The following is a 21,029-nucleotide window of genomic DNA, read 5'->3' on the forward strand; positions in this document are numbered from 1 at the left end:
GTAAATTTAGTTTAAAAACTTCAATATTTCTCTGACAATGTTCTAATGGAAGTTACAAACTATTTGTGATTGAATACAGCCTTTTTATTTCACTTATATTATTAGAATTACAATTTTTGTTTCTGTTCGAATTTCCCTAAGTAGAAAAGACTTGAATGCCTACGTTGGACGTCTGCAATAAGAGTAGAGGTAGAGGACAAGCCGACGGAAGATTGCAGGTCGGAGGTGGAAATTCCTTGCCAGGATCAGTAGTTACGTACGGAGGAACGATTGGTAAAGGTCTGTTGATACAAGTGCTAATGCGCCACGAGCGCGCGGTGTGCGCCGGGGAGGTATTAAGCCAGCAGGATAAAAGTACCCAGCGAAGTGCAAAGAGACAAAGGGAAGGAAGAAAAATGGCATGATTGCTGTCACCGTTGTACAAACACGCGCACGTTCCCGAGCGCATTTGTTTGTTACGTGGATGATTCGAATGGACGCAATATGGCTGATGAAGCGCACTCCGAACTCGCCATCGAGGATAACTATTGACTTTCTGCGGTCAGCGGAACACTGTGGTCAAATGACAAAATATTCAATCTTTGGAATTTTCTTGTACAAATTTTAAAATCGGGATTCATGGGACTTCTAAAAATACAATTATTACAATAATATTGAGCTCCAATTTTAATATATATTTTTCTTGGTACAAAAAGAATTTCGTAATTTCACTGATAGCATTATTGATTTCATTAATGTGAAGATATTTGCTTTCATTAATGTGGTGACATTTATTATAGTGATAGAGTCAGACGAAAGGATGATTTCGAAATTTTAGATTGTAGTTCAGAATCATTTTTGTGAAGAGTAGATAGACTGTAATACGTAATTGAAATAAAATAGAATCCCCTATTATCCCCTTTGTCATGCAAAAATGGGCCATTACCTGACTAATGTACTCGTGGCGGCGCAACAATAACTCACAGTCAATTTCCAAAGCTTTGTGTTGCTGTCATACTTGGAATTTATCATCATTATCCTCTGGTTTCGCTGGTCATACAAAAATTTGAAAGTAAAAGCTTTTAACCGCGTCCCTGAAACATATACCTCTCTTGTCCTTTGCCTGGACGTGTAGCAGGTAGATTCTACGTAGGTTCAAAGACGGCGAAGGTAAGATTTAGGGGTCTGAGAAAAAGTGAGAGCACGAGAGAATCCGAAGACCGAAGGAGATAAAAAATTAAGCGATCGTTCTCGTAATGGAAGCACTTTATTTACGAGTATATTATCATCTATCTTAATAGTAAATAGACGTATTTTGTTAATGCGATATTATCTGAGGTCTCTAAGAATATTCAGGAGACCATTGTCACTGTAAACTTAATTTGTGGTTGAATAGAGTTTATAGTTAATTTAGAAAATTGTCACGATTAGATATTTTACTTTATTACTTCATGATGTATAATTTCTACAGTTCGAAGAACACTATTGGTTGAACACACAATTTGGTTAAAATTATTATTAACGTAATTAAAATTAAAAAATAAAATTTGAGCTTTTCCTGTCATCATGTCATCTGTAAATAAAAAGAGAAGAACAAGTCATCGAACCCATATAATGAAACCGAGGGTCCTTTCAGCAAAGCTACGTTCCTGCCTTCTGGTTTATATACGTATACATTCTCATTCAAAAGATTGGAGCAGACTTCTAATTAAATTAAATCTTTGTCAAATAAATGTGCCAACACTATTTTTATATGGGAGTCAAAGTAAACTGTAAGGAAATTTGATGAAATTAATACTACGAAATTTGGAGCGACACGAATTAAGATTCAGAGTAAATTTAGCTTCATATATTCGAAAATTTGAAAGTTAATCTGATAGTTTAAATATCCCGTCCTAGAGGAATGATAGAAAGCAAGAGCAGCTCCAAAACTCTATTTTCAGAGGAAAGAAATGATTTTTGCATGAAATCTTGCTAAGTGTTTAAGATTTCTAAATCGCTTAAAGGAAACAAGGGAAAAGTGGTCCTCGGCTTATGAACGGCCTTGTACACGACCTCTCATTTCCTACCCGCGCGTTAGGTAGTGATTCTAGCTTGGGAAACGCAGGCGAGGGAGGAAACTGACGAACACGTTGGCGGTGTGCAGTCATCCCATCGCGTCGCATCGGCTTCAGAGTAGGGAACGGGCGAAGAGCTGGTGGGAGTTCTTCAGGGCTAGGTTCTATACAGTGGATGGTAGGGAACGCGACGGTGGGAGTTGGCGGCGGCTGCGCTGGGTATCCGGCCGGGGCAGTAGTCGGCGGCGGTGGTTCGAAAGACAAAGATCGTTCGCTTTGGGGAAAAGAGAGAGGAACGAACGGAATGGAAATGCAGTCAGGTTAGCCGAGGGCGAACGGTGGGAGAGGCCAGGGACGAGGAAAGGCAAGCGATTTAGCTGGTGCTGGCTCGGGCAAGCCACGAGTTGGAGCGTCGAGAGAGTAGCCGAGGTCCCGTTGCCCGTGGCTGAACCTGAAACGGGAGGAGGCGTCATGAAAGCGCGCCAGTTGACCGAGTGCACCTCAGCTCGGACGAAAACGCGTTCTTGTTCACGTTGAAGGACATACGATTCTTCTGTCTGCACCCTACAGCTGCCTCCGCGGCTTCAAGGATCCGTATTCCTGCTTCTGGCTGTCATGCGTTACACTCGGTTTGTACGGAACGACGTACGTCTAGTGCCAGTGGATTTCTAGTTCTCCGACCCGAGCCGTTACGCAGGAATCCGTACTCGATTTCGTTATTCCCGAGCCGTGTGTACTCGTTTCACCGAAAGTTTCACCGTTAACTGTGTGTGCTGTGCGAAACGGCTGAGTTGATCACGGATGTGCTCCGTGTACCTTTGACACGACGTCCGGCTGACACAACAGAAGGGCCGCTGCGTTTCCCGAAGGAAAGAAATAGGCCAGGACCATTGTTCGGCGATTCGTTTTCATACCACGGACACATATAATCTCATGGTACATTGTTACTGACATATGTATTGATTTCGCTGGAAAGGTGTTGGTGGACACCGTTCGCGTTCAGGACGGAGTCGACAGGAGCGGCTGGAGAAAAAAAAAAAATATGAAAACTCGTTCCTGTCAGTAGGCACGACTAAGGCATCGGAAAGTATAAAACGCACTTCTAATTTCACGTGGACACAGCTCGCCTCCGGCTATCGTTTCACCTTGACGTTGGACACGTTCGACGTACTGACACGTTTCGGCTGATATTCCTTTATAATCGGTCCTGAGCGACGATTCCACGCGAGACGAACAGCCGTTTCGACAGACGTTACTCTTTGTTATCGAAACACGTGTACCATCCTGTACCTGCATACGTAAAACGCGTTCGCACTCCGGAAAGGATTCGTATTTCGCGTACGCCCCGAGAACCCCGTCGATGGTACGAAATACAAAGGAGCGAAGGATAATGGAGCGAACAAAATGTACTGGCTCGAAGACCGATTCGAATTCGCTGAACGTGCTGTGACGCTCGTTATTTGCATAATTCGACGACAGTAATGCAGCCTGCTTCGCGGTACATACAAACAAGGATACGTGTTCCTTAGTAATTAATATCTTTCTACGTTCGTCACCTTTTTTTTTTATTAACGATACATTCCATTCACGCGTATGGTAAAATGTATTCACAGAGAGCCTCTACTGTCAGTACAAAAGCAACAGAAGAGATGGAAATCAATGTAAACGGTCGTTCCGTTGAATCGAGCTAATTCCTTGCTTCGATTATCTAATAACCTCACGGCTAATAGCGGTGATATCTCCGATCTTGCGACTCTCGGTTCGTTACCTTGTCGTTGTCTGCGCTGGAGGGTAGCATCCCTCCGGGTCGTTACCCATTCCGCTCGTTGAAGTGTTGGAACAGGCCGAGCAAAGCCGAAGAGAAGAAGAGGAGGAGAAACCTTATCTATTCCACATTTTGCGTGAAACATAGTTTGAACTCGTCTAGGAGAGAGCAGAGATATTGAAAAAGCTCGTAGCCAAATATTAAGCGCTTGTTCCACCAGGAACACTGCTGGTAACTCGATTAGTCTGGTTCGTGAACATGTCCACCGTTTCGTTGCGGTTCACCAACTTCTCAGCTTGACATTCCTTCCCAGTTTCGAGGAAACAAATATCACAGGTTGCCGCGAGCGAAATTATCGCAGTCATGACGAAACGAGCAATCAAAAGGGTAACGAACGACAGAACTAGGAAAAAGAGGACTGCGTAATCGTCTGTCGAAAGCCAGCTTGATTAGTTTAGACTAGAGACGGTAGAAAATCTATCGGGCGGACTAATAAGTAGTACAGCAGGAAGCCGAGAGGCACGCACGTCGAGTGACACACGACCGACACGTGGTCATTGTGTACCGTTTGCAACATTCCAGTGTACATAGAGCTAGCTAGTAGGACAACGCTGAGAGGGAGGCCGGACGGGAAAAGAAGAGCTCGTTCCGGATAGTCGAACCCGCGAGAGTCAGCTTGCCGATGGACATGGCAGCTGTCGTTACATCTTCTGTTACACGCTACCATCGTCGTCAAGGCTATCGTGAACCTCACGCTGCCCGCGAGTCGTGCAGACAGGTGTTATCGCGAGGCGTCCAGGCTCACCGGATACGAGACTCCTCGTGATAGAGCGGACACGCGGCTCGCGAGTCCAGTTGTCCACTGTGCGTTAGAGTGTCACCGATCGATCGAGAGACTCACCGACGCGCGTGACACGCGAGCATTCTTCTAGTGACCAAAAGTGTTTTGTTAGGGGTGATACCGGTGCGGATATATCAGTCCTGCCGAGGAAGTAGACCAGAGCAGTTGGGGAGAGGGAACGAACGACGGGGATCGACAGTGTAGAGTATAGTTTTATTTGGTCCACTGTTTAAGATGAAGAAACTGACGATGGATTCGCAGCGGCCGCTGTCCAAATTCCGCGGCACCCTTCTTCTGCTTTTGACGCTGCTCGCTGAGGTGAGTAGGTGCTGGCTGGCAATCGTATGAATCTGGGACGCTTGCGTCGGAATGCCGTTTCCGCGACAGAATCCGCGAGTGAGTACTACTAGTACTCACGACACTCGAGACCATCGTCTACGGTTACCTTCTCCTCGGATGTAAAACGTTTTGGTCTGGTTGCTCGGGTTTGTTACACCGAGCCGAGCAGTTTTCAGTTCTCTTTTAATTTCAGCTGGGGAAATCTCTATGATGAATTCCTCGGGTATAATAGATTCCTTAGATAGAATGGAAATGAGGAGCGGGACGATTAATAACGCGCTACCGAAGGCATGGTGAAATATTCAACGCGAGAGAGTTCGCTGATTTCGTAGATTCTGAGATAAGCGAACATTTTCTAAAACCGATGAGTCTCGGGAAATATTTATTTACACAGTGTAAATCTTGTTTATGGCAGTAATTGCAAAACTTAATTTATTCGTCAGAATGAGAAGTGAATTTATAGTCGGAATTCATTTCATTATCGTTATTAAACTATCAGAGTGTCGAGGAAGATATTGTGCCAGTTTCTAAACATGACTTAAGTGATTATCGACATGATGCAATAAGTAATTGTTTAAATTTATTGGAACCGAGATAAACGAGATTAGAAACGAGATTTTTGTGTATTTAGAGATTGCTCAAGAACGCTTATTGTTAGCATGGATCATTGTGGTTCTCAGCTTGTCAATCTCCGCGAGGGTCACGATAAGAAACTGTACTATGGATCATTTCGTCTCGTTGGATTTCACGTAGTTCGCGATAAATCTGAGTCAGATCGGATCTCGAAGTTGTGGTTAGCGATCGGTGAAGGGGAACGCGCCGCGCCGTCAATATCTAGTCTTCTTTTGCTCGGCCGATTTGTGTCTCCCGCGTTGCGAAACTCCGTTGACTTTCCCAACGTGAAAGAGTGAACGTCACGTCTGGTCGCGTCGTTTGGAACGATTCTCAATGACCTCCGAGGAGTTTGAATGGTCCTGAGGTAACGCGAGGATTTCGTACGCCGATCTAAACATTTAATCTTGACTTTTCGACAGGCCTCAGTTTGCGAAATTTTTACTGAGACGTCTAATTAAGCTCGTACTGTGTAAGATTTGAGAAATTCGAGGTTTATATTTAGCACATGGTTAAATTATTAGCTATTTGAATATGTAATAGGTTCCATGCTTAAATAGCCCAAGTTAATTTGAATCGACAAATTTATTAGTCATTTAACTCTGACGTAATTTTATTAGTATCTTCGTCTGCGGTTTTCGCTTTTGATAAGAATATAGCTTTTCATACGACAGTATTAGCAAATTAATTGCAATATTCTTGAAGAATTCGAATATTTTTTAAACGCGAGGAATGACTGAAGGCATCATGGTTTATCGGCTAATGGAAAGTTCCTGGCGAAAGTAGTTTCTGCGAATGCGATCAACGCCCGTGACAAATGAAATTGCTTCTCTACTCAATATTGGTCAACGCCCATATTGACTATTTTGTTAAACTAAAAAATATCGTTCATCCAATCACTCTATAAAGAATCAATGTTGAAGCACGACGTGATGGGAGGCAACGCGATGCCGTTGATCCAATAGCAGCAGATAATTTACGTACGCGGCGTTGCACAGCAACTAGGCTAAGTGAAAGTGAATCGAGTAAAGATCGGTGTAAAAACAATGCAAATGTGGATACGTGAGACTTCAGCCACAGGTTGAAGGACGGAGAACGTTGGAGAATTTTTGTAGGTTTTGAGGTCAGACTTCGTGTGCGAATCACAGTTCTGCTTCCTGTGAATAGAGTAACGCGTTGGATTCTTCATTGATTCAACAGAAAAGCAGTCATTTCAAGGATCATATTGTAGCTTCATGAAATGCTTAGAACATATAATAATGAATAATTTTGAGAAGGCAAACTAATAGAATGCACTTCTATGAAAAGTTTTAATCATCCACGCAACTAATGTAATAAAGTTTGTATTTGTAAAAGTAACGAAGAAAACACTCGACGGTGGCCTGGTTAACAAGGCGAAATTGTAATTAACTCGACTGCGCGATACAACAGATAAAGTAACAAAATGAACCAGCCATCTGTTTCAATTTGTTGCAACGAGTTTGTTCCAGAGGCCAACCAGCTAGCGTATCTTTCCTGTTTTTGACGCGCGTGCAATTAAAAAAATTTATGGCGAATATTTTCAACCAATGAAATATACCCGCCTGCTCGCGCTAACACGATAAACCGGCCGCGATTTTGTAACTCTGAAAGGTTTCAACGTCATTTTCACTCGACTGTGATAATTTGTAGAAACATTTTCACTCTGGTAACCACAGATTTAATAATAATCATTATGTACTTGCCTTTCGAAAAACAAATGAATGTCTAATAAAAATATCTGATAAATAAAATAATATTCACCACGTGGAGGTTGAAAGAATTATTTGAGAAAAAAATCTAGGTAACGTGTTTGATTAAACCATTCTACTTTCTCCTGTAACAACTTCATGCGTCTTTAGACGATCTTCAAGTTTCCAGAATCTTTCTATACCGATTGAACGGTTGGTATAGATTTCTTGTATTCTGAAATAGAAATCAACATATTACATCAGTTTTCATTCACGGTTACTGTTGTTGTCTCTTTTCTTCCAATGTAATAAAAGATGCACCGGATGTTCACTTCCTTCATCCGCGGCATGCACGCATCAGTGGCTGCGAAATTTGCATCCGCGGTTTAAACCGCGAAATTTCCGACATGGTCAGAATTACTGTAACTTCCTCTTTATCAGAGGATAAGAATCATTTAGTAGAGTGTTTACAATGAAACCCTACTGTCTTTCAATTTTTTCACTTTACTTCCTCCTTCGTGCATCAGAATGGAGAATTAAATAATAAATGTCCGAGTCTGAGAAATGTTTTTCACTTGGCAGAGAATCAAACGTAGAAAATCAGTAATATTAGATTAGATCATGACAAGTATTTCTCTATTTATCAAGGGAACTAACATTTTGCGATGTGTCGATAGCTGTGTGTACTTTGAATTCGCCTACGTCGTACAACATTTTTGCATGCGGGTGCAATAACTGTTTTCATTGGCAATGCGACGCTTATGCTGTCAGGGCGATGGCTGCTGGTGGAAGAGAACTGGTCGATACGAAAGCGATTCCACTCATGTTCGCGGTTCTAGCTCGCGAATTGTTCGTCGTATTTTCACTGTACATGGTGGGATCGGGAGAAAGCCGTGACATTATTGGCCCAGAATTCGGGGCTCATGACCGCGTGCTAATTTTAAGCGCTTGTACGATCGTGCCCTTACGAAGAGGTCCTGTTCTTCGCCGAATAGATCGCGAATAATCGTTAATCATGTTATGTTAACGCTTACATCGCATAGTGACGGCATGGATATTTCATTGATCGTCGTATCGCGAGAAGTTTTAGGTACCACGCTTCCGACCCTTTTTTCAGCCTTCTTATGCTAAAAATAAATCCTTTCGATGGGGAGAACCTGACTTAGCTAATAACTAGTTAGAGAATAAATTGCTCTTCGGTCCTATTGACAAATTTTTATGAAACATGGCAATTACAAAAATATAATAATTTATATTTATGAATAAAATTAGCAATTTCATTTTGTTGTGTGCAATTTAGAAGTGGTCTGTCGCACATCAAAGAACATCGATTCATTTATAATTAATTAAAATTTTATCTCGCCTGGCAGACAAAGTTAAATATATTCCGGGTTTAATGGCCAAGATCAAAGATTTGCCATTGATGAACACCCTCCCTTGTCGATAGGTAGTTTGACCCTCAATCGAGGTAAAAATAAACCTGCGAGGGAAATGTATTTTACTACGCCTGGAACGATGAATAGATCCTCAAAAGGAAAGCATAAAATTATTACAGCATATTTTAAACGTAATCAGATTTGTGATTGCATATGTTAGGAATTTATAACACGCAAATAAATGTAATTAATTCAGATTAAATAATGTTACTAGTTAGTCTTTATTAGTTGTTTCTCAACACTCCTTCAATTTATTTTCAGTCGCACTCGATATCATTGTAATTATTTATTGCATAATTAAAATATAATATTAGATATCAATGACTTATTATATTTAATGCTGTTTCATTTATAATATAATATCAATCTGTATTAAATTTTAGGAGAAGATTGCCGTTACTTTCGAGCTTCGCTGTCATTTTAAATGAAACGAGCAACGAGTGCTCCAATTTTAGTCCGGGAGCGTTATCGGTCGACGGATCGTTACGATATTGGCGGCCGTATCGCGCGTAACGAGCGTGCATGTGACAAGCAATCAGTCCGCATTTAGTGTAACGACAAAGCGTGCACGTTGTACGCTCTTTATTCATTGGCTCGCGTGTCACCGTAAAAGTTTGCGACCCGCCAGGGTGGTTAACCCAGAAATTCACCCGAATGTGCACGAACGGCGTTCGCTATCTTCGTCGAACTGCACGTGCACCGCTAAATTATTCGAACTCACCTAATTCTTTCGCAATTGCGATACAAGGATTCATGTCTTATGAATAGAAGCCAGTATTTCATATTACGTATCATTTTATTTCAAATTATATCATTTTCTGACTATTAAAAATGCATTGCTTGCTATGTCGTAAGTCTAAACATGAGATTAAGAATTCTGATTGGTTTTTAATTTGTTTTCAGCGAAGTTAATTTTCCTATTCTATATTTTCGTGATTAAGTTTTTGTTCCTAGAATCATTGCATCCGATTTGCAAATAAACAATCGCAGTCCTTGAAATTCCAATTTACGAGATATAATCAAATCACTAATTGTAAGAGCTAATTTGCTTGTACTCGCAAATGTACACAAGACATTTAATTAATTCCGAATCCCAGAGTACACTTACTTAGCGAAGCTAGAACAAGTCGTTCAATATGCTTCTAACGGGTGTAACTGGGCACAGGAAATGCTGATCGTAAATTGAGCTAGGTTAAACACCGGAACTTTCGGTCGTATACGCGACTGTGAAAGTCGTCGTCCCGGAAACGCGAGCAAGGGCAAGTGCACGTGGTTGTCTGTCGCCGAGCACCCGCGGGTCTCGCATCCGGACGTGGCTGGTTTGGAGTACATCCTGGGCTAGCCGAGCCAGGGAGGACGCGGCTGTGTGCACAGCAAAAATAGAGCAGACGAGAGAAATACGGCTCCGTTCATAAGCTGTCGGACAGTTAACAAAAAGCACAACAAAGACGTAAATCAAATTAAATTTGTAATTCTAATTACTTATTGACATTTTTAAAATCGCACATATTAATTTTGTCAAATCTGTTCGATTGATATTATTTAATGTCAAGTTCTTCATGTAAAATTCATGAAATCATTGAACGAGGTAATTGTATATCATTAGTGCAAGAAAAGTAGCAATAATCTGTACAGAATATTTGTGTTACTCTCTCTCTAAAGCGGCTATTCAAATCTCAACATTGCATAGCGAACAATAAAACTGCGAGAGTGCAGAGTCTTCTGTGATTCACTCGCAATCAGCGATCTGCTAGGTCAATACTTGAACCGGAAAGATAATTCTATGTGCGTTTTAATTAAAGTACGCGAGGTAGTCGAAGTAACGCTACTCCGATGAAAGTTGTACGTGCATAATTCATTAAACGTGGCTCGTGCTCGTAACTGGGACACGCCGATCGAAATGAAAAATTTCCAGTTCTTTTATCCTAACTTGTAATCGCGCTACACATTTTTGTGCTAACTAAGCAAATATTGGGTATTTAATTTTTCTTAGAATTATGTAATTTATTTGTGCCTCGTTAATACACTCATCGAAGTGAGTCACCAGGAACTATAATTGATCTTCCCTTAGTTACTTTCACTTTTTAGCTAATGTTCCTGCACGTGATATTTCGTTTTTTGTTCAAAACTCTATTTCTATCTGAGTCACTCGGATTTAACATTCCCATTGCTGAGTAATCTTCGATGTTTCTAAAATTCGAAACAAGTTCTAAGTATCGCAACTACAACATTGTAATTCAATTTTTATGGTAAATGAATTTATTCGAAATGAAAGTTATTTCCTATTGACGTCTATAATTAGATTAACATTTATGATAAAGAGGAGAAAGAGGTTGATTTGGAACAGGATGCGGGGCGTATAAACGCGTAACGCGTGCGTGAGAAAAATGAATGGGCGGCGGAAAGGTTCAGGGATCCTATTGCTTTTCTTTCACTCCGAGTGACGTCGGATTCTGGGATCGTTTGGATGCACATACCGCATCATTGTATTTTTGCATCACGCGATTCAATCTCGTTCGCGGAAGTCCATGGTGAACATTGTGTGGGCGGTTTATGGCTTTTGTGGGAATTGTCTCAAGGCATTTGAAGCTTTAGGAAGTGAGACGCTTGTTACACAATACGCTGACTTGTTTTAGTATTAAATAATACTTGAATATATATAGAAAAAATTTTACAACATATGGACTGTTCAATTGGTGCCAAATGAGTAATAAAGAATGAAACAATCGTTTGTTAAACTGACACCAGATTGTTTTCCATTTTCATATAACGGATTACATTTTCTAAGAACTGAACAATTAAATATTTTTCTCATTTCTACACATTTTCTTTTATATGGTTTATACTTCTTGTTAATATCTTATTTTCGTTCGGGAGACTGGAATGACGCGTGTAGTTAATGATGTATTAAACTCGCAGCTGACACCGTGGGATTCTGAAGTGTGAGAAAGTGCCATTCGTTTTATCCACGACTCCACGATTGCGTTTTTGCTCGAGCTTAGCAAGAACTGCCCTTCTCAAGTTCTGCGTGCAATTTTATTCCTTTATATAGAATACATACACAGTGACATTATTGTATGAAAGTGTAAAGTGTAAAGTGTGTAAGTCTTTTTCGAGGAAGTCTGTTTCTGAAAATAACGGCGAACTAATACTTTCATTGATCTAGTTTCTGTTTCCTATTTACAAAAGGATTAAGTCGTAGATTATTTTAAAATACACTATGAACCGTTCAAGTTGCTTTCAGTAATTACATAATAGTTGCTTAACGTATATTAGCTTATCTTGTTGGACTTAAACAATTGTAACCCAATATTAACATAGTAAGCCAAACATTAAACCTGTTCTCATTCCTCTATCCTAAAACCTTTCAGACTATTGCAAAACGTTTAACATATTCCTTTACATTTTCTTTTCATAATATTAGTGACGTTAATTAAATTCGGACTAAGAAATAATGTATTGCCTTTTTTTTACCAAAAACAATTTATTTCCTCCTCAGGGAAATTCTAATAATACCTAATCTCGATTTGCCGTGCCGGGAACGATAATTTATCGTGAACCCACGTGCACCGGTGCAATCAATTAAACGTCACGAAATTTTCAACCGTGAACCACGCGAGTCTTATTAGTGACGTTCAACAGAATTAAAATTATTTTATGTTCGAAGGAAGAACCGTTCTCCGCCACCTCCATACGGAGTTCCGTTATATCGTGCATAATTAAGCGAGTCCAGCTCTCAGACACCTAGAAACGTGTTTCGCGTGGGCTCCCGTCGACTATCCGCAACCGATGCAATCGATACCCGCGCCTGTCGAAAGAGACACCAGGAAACGCGAATACCTTACACGATGACCTTTCTTTGTAAAAAATTACGCACATGGACGTTTCAATGGTCATAAATATGTTTATATTAATTGCAGAATTATACGTAAAGTAGTTTTATTGGAGAAATGGTGAACAGCAGAACAGAGAAATTTATATCCTTCAAACGTTCCAAGGTGTGATTTCGATTTTTATCTCACATTTTTATTTAAACGGATAGAATGAAAATACGATTTCACCCGCTCTGAACTGTAATTTGTTCATCAACAACAGCATTGAATTGCACAGACAGTTAAGCAAAATAACCGAGGAACGTTTGGAAATCGAGTAACAGCCTTTAACATTTTTCGTCGTCAGTGCATTTCAGTTTGCCGTTCGGTGATTATGTAAACTCGTAATTACGCAAAGCCAAAAGTTGCGCGAACCGTGTCGTGTCGTGTCGCGTCGACTGGTTTAGAATGGCACTCGTTTCTCGCCTAAACGCATTGGAAAAATGCTCTCCATGTTTTCCTCACATCGCGTTCCTCCTTTTTCGATTAATCGTGCCACGGTTTCGTCACGGTTTCTATTTCTCGCCCGGAGAACTCGGCGTTGTGAGATTCGTTCCTATTTTTTAGTTACCTTTACGATGCAGCTTTTCAAATACTTTCGTCATTCTAATAGCAAAAATTAAATTTACCAAAATAATTCTAAAAGAAGCTAACAGATATTAAAATTGATAGCTTGCACTCTTTCGCAATTAGATAAATTATGATACTACGGCAGGTGCAGTATAGATACACGGTTCAAAACTTAAGAAAATTACTCTCTCAAAAATACAATAAAAATTTTGGAGTTAAAATGACTTACCTAAGATATGGTCGATAATTCTTACCACATTTTCGTTGGGAACGTTCTGGTTTTCAGATACGCGTTTCCAGGTTTTCCACGGCAGTCTAAAGGAAGTTCTTTATTTTCCTCACGTTAATGAACGCCCGGTTCTTGAAATGTTTGCGTATTTTCCTCCGCCGTCCGATTTTCGCAAACGATTCGCTATTCAACTTCTGCTGTTCAGTGCAACTGTGTATACTGTTGCAGAAACTTGTGTCGAAAGCCTTGTAAGGAAGAGAAGGAGTAATCAAGTACATTTATGTTTATTATAAAATATCTCCGTCCATTAATTTAGAATAGTCTACGTATAATTTTCACTATTATTTAATCACGTTATACGTATGTATAATTTCTATTATTTGCAAATTCGATTTATTTTATGGGACATGGAAAATAAATCAATAAATTTTATCGTTCTCTTGATTTATTATAAAGTCTGGGAAATACATATAAATGAATCCAGCTTAAATACAAAAATCCCACAAATTGATAAGCTGCGTGATATAACAAATTCATAACTGATCATATTTTACAAAATAAGCAAATAATCCTGTTATTCCAAGTGAATTTGGTTGCATAAAACGTTGGATTGCACAAGTTGGAAACAGGTATCGGGCATCTAATAAACAGGAAGTTGGATCGTTAAGCGCATGCAGATTTTATCCATCGATCGAGCGGTCGGATCCAGTCGTTGTTAGGATATTGCATCCTACGATTAGATCATTTCGAGGAAGGATGATTGTTGACTTCGAGTTTTCACGGACAAACCATGTATGCACTTACTGATCGCGAGTCGATTGAAACGACGATTCTTTACCCTTCCTTGTATTTATGAACATTGTGATTTAGTGTTAGGGATCAGTGTGTTTATAACTTCAGACGCACTTCCAATGCCGATAAAATCTTTCATGAATATAAGAGTTGGTTACTTACGTAGAGAACTTTCAGCTATTAATCATTACGAAACGTCAGAATATTAATAAATGTCGATCTCTGTTTCTAAAGAACTTTAGATACGACTTTGCAATAATAGTTATTCTAAGATGAAACATAATTTAGTACAACTAAAAGAATTCGTAACAAAGACTATTCTTATTTTTCTATCAAGAGAGGAAAGTGAAACACATTTTGAATTTTTGTTAGATTTCATTTTTTAACAAAATATCGATCATATTCAGTTACGATATATTAGACTTAATTAAGTCATTAAATTAGAGACTTCACATCTTACATTTAATAAAGATTATTAAATGAGATAATTTATTGTCAATATTCGACGATAGTAATTTTAATAAAGAGAAGAAGTCTCATATGAAACTATAAATGGTTGATATTTCTTGGTGCTAATTAAAAGAATTTCACACCATCGCGGTGCAGTACACGGATCGCAAGATTGCAGGTAGATTCGTAGCGGTTATGACCGGCGACGATCGATAGCGTCAAAGAGTTGTTCGTCACGCGAAGCGCGCGTGACGACGACAGCCTTACACATTATCCGGCTTTGCCATCCATTTCGGTATTACCGTTGAATTGTCCAATTTTGTTAATTGGTATTAGCGCGGCTAGATAATCTCGGTTGGAGTTCCTCGCGCAATTACTTCCCAAACTGTACCTCGTTACGAAAAAGCGTTTCAAATAGAACTTACACCGTTCTGAGTTGGACATCTTATGAATCATGATGAGAAATAATTTACCTACCAAAATGATTGCATTAAATTGCATAATAAAGTATTTATTCAGCAATGAATATGAACGTTTCAAAAATTGAATTAACGATATATTTATTTAGTAATTAATAATTAGGGATTGCTTTTACTATAATTTTTTACATGTGTAACTTGTATTTTTTTTATTTGATTAGTAAAATTTCACGATAGTGAGAACTATCTACGTCTACCTGAAATGAAATTCGAAGAGACCGTCGAACGTCCCATGCTCTTCTCGAGCATATTTGTCTTTGACAAACCGTAGACCCTTCTGCTCCGAAGGGTTCAGGTATTCCGTGCAGGGGCGCCGCATATAGTTTATTTAGAGACTCGGATCTCGTCCATGATCCAGAACGAATATTCAATTCCCCTGGCTGAATCCGTGAAACGAGCCGCGTGTCAAAGATTCTCCACCTGAATGTAGACATTGCCTCCCAGATATATAAAAAAATAAATAAATACTACGTTTTATTCGTTATAATAAATTGTAATGGAATCTTTTACATACTTCAATCACGTAATATATGGAGTAAATATTAAGTGTGTTTCTCGCATAAAACGTGTCATGATTGTATTTCATTTCACATTTACCTTGACCTGAAAATTCAACATGCAAATAGAATTTAATGTGAAACTCTGATTACTGCCAACCATTTGACGAAATATGTCTATCGAACGCTAGTTTATCATGTGATACGTAAGATAAATCCGTACAAGCGTTGCGTAACGCCGATCGCCGATCTTCTTCCACCGGCCAAAGGATATCTGTCACTTACATAACTCATTAATGGTATAGGAACGACTGCGAGTCGTTATATCACACAAGGTATTGTCAGGAACGCGTCACTTCCTGCCTACAGTTCGCTTAAATTAGAAGAAAATGCGACGTATCCGTGGCACGTTGTTACCTTTACCTAACATAAAGTAAAATTGCTTCTACCGTGATGCGTCATCAGCTAGTTACGTATGACTAATTGTAAGTTCCTGATGACTTTCTTTTCGAACCCTTGTACCAGATTATCTTCATTGATTATCGTTTCAATACGTGTATCTAATTAAGTGATTTTTGGCCAACATTTGTATTACATACATTTTGTAAAACAGCCTAAATCCCATTTATTGATTGATATCTACGTCTACCTGAAATGAAATTCGAAGAGACCGTCGAACGTCCCATGCTCTTCTCGAGCATATTTGTCTTTGACAAACCGTAGACCCTTCTGCTCCGAAGGGTTCAGGTATTCCGTGCAGGGGCGCCGCATATAGTTTATTTAGAGACTCGGATCTCGTCCATGATCCAGAACGAATATTCAATTCCCCTGGCTGAATCCGTGAAACGAGCCGAGTGTCAAAGATTCTCCACCTGAATGTAGACATTGCCTCCCAGATATATAAAAAAATAAATAAATACTACGTTTTATTCGTTATAATAAATTGTAATGGAATCTTTTACATACTTCAATCACGTAATATATGGAGTAAATATTAAGTGTGTTTCTCGCATAAAACGTGTCATGATTGTATTTCATTTCACATTTACCTTGACCTGAAAATTCAACATGCAAATAGAATTTAATGTGAAACTCTGATTACTGCCAACCATTTGACGAAATATGTCTATCGAACGCTAGTTTATCATGTGATACGTAAGATAAATCCGTACAAGCGTTGCGTAACGCCGATCGCCGATCTTCTTCCACCGGCCAAAGGATATCTGTCACTTACATAACTCATTAATGGTATAGGAACGACTGCGAGTCGTTATATCACACAAGGTATTGTCAGGAACGCGTCACTTCCTGCCTACAGTTCGCTTAAATTAGAAGAAAATGCGACGTATCCGTGGCACGTTGTTACCTTTACCTAACATAAAGTAAAATTGCTTCTACCGTGATGCGTCATCAGCTAGTTACGTATGACTAATTGTAAGTTCCTGATGACTTTCTTTTCGAACCCTTGTACCAGATTATCTTCATTGATTATCGTTTCAATACGTGTATTCTAATTAAGTGATTTTTGACCAACATTTGTATTACATACATTTTGTAAAACAGCCTAAATCCCATTTATTGATTGCCAAATATATGTACATGTTTAATTTAACGATGTATGAAAATCAATAGTACTCTCATTTTATTTTGCTTAACATATATTCATATTTCCAACATAATAATGAATGCATGTCTGAGATTAATTGAAGCCAATACGAGGGCTACTATACTGCTTAATCGGTTTGACAGTTAGAGAACCAATTTTCCTATTTCATTTCATGAATCGCGGTGGAATCAATGACTCCACTATTAAAACGACGAGCGTAAATTCTTGTGACATGTATTTTTAGCAGCGGTAGCGCGCAACGAATAGATTGTTGTACCCTCTGCTCCATTATGATTTATCTCGTTAAACGGCACGGCGAACGCGTCTCCATTCGCACCGTCAGGCCCGATTGCAAGTTCCGACGATTCGCGTCGCGTATCTCTTTCTCTCTATCTTCGGATAGACTCACGAGACGTAGGGACACGCTTTGGAATTTCACGCGACACATGCATACCTAATAGACGTACCATTGCTAGCTGCATCGCATCATGCTGTGTAATCTTCTGTTCCGCGTTCGAGACGTTCGTACGCGACACACGAACTTGTTGGTTGCCCCAACTTGAAGAACGGATGGCGACTGCTTTTCCAACGAATCGGAGGAAAGGAAATTGCAAGAGATTATTCAGGACTTAAATGAGACTGAAGAGTTAATAAACATGAAATGTACATTAATACATATGTTACTTTTATTATTAATATATTCATTGTACAAGTGATTTAAATCATTACCATAATTATCATTGCATTACATGTAATATCTATACCACTGTATCTTCCTCTATTACAATACGTGACGTGAGTACACTCCTTTCTATATGTATATGTGTATTCCATCTGTAACACTCTACCATACTAGTGTTAATTTCTTTCGTTTGAAGCTGAGCACATGACAGAACCCTTTGTGACAAAGAACATCGCAACGTTTAAATCTGGAGTAGTGAATCTACACTTGCAACATTCAACCTTTGAATTAAATAGACACATATGTATATATCTAATTACACCACACTTCGTATTTATTGTACTTTGTATTTATTATAACCCGTTGCCAGTTCTCATTAAGTCAGTATAGAATTGACATTTAATTCGTGTTTGTTAGGTATACTGTTTCTCGTTGTCCTACATTTGGCTATCAGGATTCCAGAAATTAGCATATGCACGAAATTCGCTAGATTCGCCTAATTAGTATGCGGTAGACATAACACGGCTTGTGTACGTGCGTTGCGTTTTCCTTGAAATTCCGAATCAGCGTGTGCAAAGTACAGTCGCCTAAATTCCTAAGTGGGTAATTGGACATTACGTTAACAGTCGAACCAGTGCATGAACTAAATAGAATTGAACCAGCTGCGTTCACTAAAGGAATTTTGCATTTGGCGTTTCGTCCTATTTTTACACGTCGCCGAGATGTCACGCTCGAGTTGTAGTTTACACATTTGTAGACTGGTTGTGCTAATCGCAATGTATCCAATCCGCCTTGCGTAACGATATTTTTCCTGACATTAGACCAGCCATTCGATTTTTTGCTAGAGCTCAAAAAACAAGATGCAGTCGCAATTTTTATACCCGATAAGTTCTTTTCAATACCGAAACTCCGGCACTCATTAAACTCGGTTGACTAAGGAAAACGAGACTTATCAAACGAACAAGTGATTTGCAGTAAAATTCGTGTCGCATAGAAAAGCGAACATTACGCAGAACCGGATCATAAACGTCGAAACAATTATTACACAATAGCAATACCATGTGCGTTACATAAAATGGAATTGTGGTATTTCTGTGTCGCGATACCACCGCGTATCTGGATCGTGATACGTCGACACGCGATCAGACGAGGTCGCCAGTCAATGGCAGGAAGGCATAAACCTTTGTGGTATTTTATAGAGCGCGTCTGTATCCTTTGGAACTGGATAAATTATACACCGGAACGATTCGATTATCCGAGGAGTCGATTCACTACCAGACCAATAGAGCACGTACTGAGAATTGTGCTATCGGAATCTCGTTAACTGAAATATTTCGCACAAAAGTCTTCCTTCATTGATCTGCTCTTCACGATTTACTTCAACCCTGATGTACACATAATTGAAAGAGAGTATTCTGAGCATATCTATTGCATTCTATATTGATTCGTGCTTATTTAATTCAATTGAGATCGATAGACGAATCTGCATATAGAGTCAAGTCAAGACTTTTCAAACGGATTGAAGTTTATTTAAGATTTTAATGAATGATAAACCACATTTTGTATTGCATGAACATCTCATAGAATTGTTTAATCAAAAATGCTTCAATAAAATTACTGTCGATCAATACTATGGCCCATTGGTAATACTTTTAGTACTTTATACAAATGAAAACCTCTCTTGCTGTTCACCAGCCAGCCGTCTGGCTCGCGATTAATTCCACTCTGCAATTCCGCGATTTAGTGAAAACTTTCACACAATGCGTAAAATGTAATTGCATCGAGGAGCCGTCGCTCGTTATACAAAATCTCTTCAGTGAAGAGTAACCATGAAATGTGTGAATTCGGTTGTCCATATATGTTAATAATTTAAGTACTCACGATTTTTTATCGATTAATCTATTTTAGCTATAACTAATATCTATACTAATCGACTTTTTATAAATAAATAAAAATATTAAATTTATGACTGAATTCTAATCTTCGCAGTCTTAGATAAGACAAAGATAAATTGAATTATCTACGGTAATATGTACAAAAATCGATATCAGTCTTTGAGCAAATAGAAGAAAGTACCAGGTAGCAGACAGTATTTACCTAACGAGCTTGCGGGACAACCTACCCCACGCGACACTTATTGTTAGTGTACCGACAGCAGAAGCATCTAACGCATCAAAAACATTTAAAGAAAAAGGAAAAACAAAGGAAACCGTTTGAGAAAACAGATTTGAAAGCGGCTGGTGTACCTGCGCGCGAGACCTTTTCAATTTCGCTGGGCGAAAACGAGCTCATGGAGAAAGAGGCCGACTGCGAGAGTAGGCGCTGCGTTTCAGAAAAAAGAGAAACGAGCACCCATCGGTCGACGCGAAACTTTAACAGTCCAAAAGCTGCGCTTTCGAGTCTCACGACCGCGTTTAATCATCGGCAAGCACGCGCTTGGAAAATAATTCACAGGCGAATTCCCTTCACCCTGTCTCTCTCTCTCTCTCTTTCTCTCTCTCTCTCTTTCTCTCTCTCATTTGCCTTAAACATCTCTCGCAGAAATTCTCCGTTGCTGGTATCAGCGCGCGTGTGCGCGCTCGCATTCGTAGCGCATGACCCAGCTACACGGCTGCCCCGGTGTTCTTCGTACAATTAGGAGTTCCTGTCGTCGTCGCCGTCGTCGTCGACAGGGACGCGGGGCAGGGAAAGAGCCCGCGACGAGAAAAAGGGAGCGAGCGCGTCGGAAGGGGAAGAGGGATCGATATGCACCTCAGCGTCGCGACCGGATACGGGAAGAGCGAGTCTCCGAAGTGAGTTCTCGCGGCCCTTGAGATCTTTCGAAAATGGAAAAACTTGGGAAACGCGCAAATGGCTGCGCCAAGTTTCGGGCTGACGGAGGGCGGTGGGTGGTTATAAAAGGAAAATGGGCGAGAGGGATGAAAACAGGTTGGGAGATTTCCGGCGGCGAATAGGCTCAACGAGCCACGAAATTGGAATTAGAGTTCAGAATGCTGGGTTGATACTGTGAGTTGAGTGACGTTGGGGGTTTGGTAGCACTTAAGAATGTATTGGCTATACAGTCAATCCCAAGAGTTTATGTACTTTAGAAAAACGCATTTCCTATAATTAAAA

The 21,029-nt window shown here is 39.7% G+C and overlaps 1 protein-coding gene across 5 annotated transcripts in view; it reads left to right on the forward strand.

The window, feature by feature from the left end:
* Positions 1-2,026: 2,026 nt before the first annotated feature.
* The window catches only part of Ptp10D (Protein tyrosine phosphatase 10D), a 39,904-nt gene continuing 20,901 nt past the window's right edge, over positions 2,027-21,029 (forward strand). For 2 of the 5 annotated variants that reach the window (XM_018032963.2, XM_026817723.1), the window contains exon 1: positions 2,029-4,960. In XM_018032963.2, coding sequence (XP_017888452.1) covers positions 4,877-4,960 — 84 coding nt within the window. In that variant the 5' untranslated portion in view covers positions 2,029-4,876. Of the gene's footprint in view, positions 4,961-21,029 lie in introns of all 5 variants that reach the window. The other 3 variants (XM_026817724.1, XR_003389796.1, XM_018032965.2) reach the window with 3 other exon arrangements.

This window comes from Ceratina calcarata, unplaced genomic scaffold, assembly GCF_001652005.2.
Source record: "Ceratina calcarata isolate Rehan_Ccalc_2016 unplaced genomic scaffold, ASM165200v1 scaffold60, whole genome shotgun sequence".
NCBI classification, from domain to species: Eukaryota; Metazoa; Arthropoda; class Insecta; order Hymenoptera; family Apidae; genus Ceratina; species Ceratina calcarata.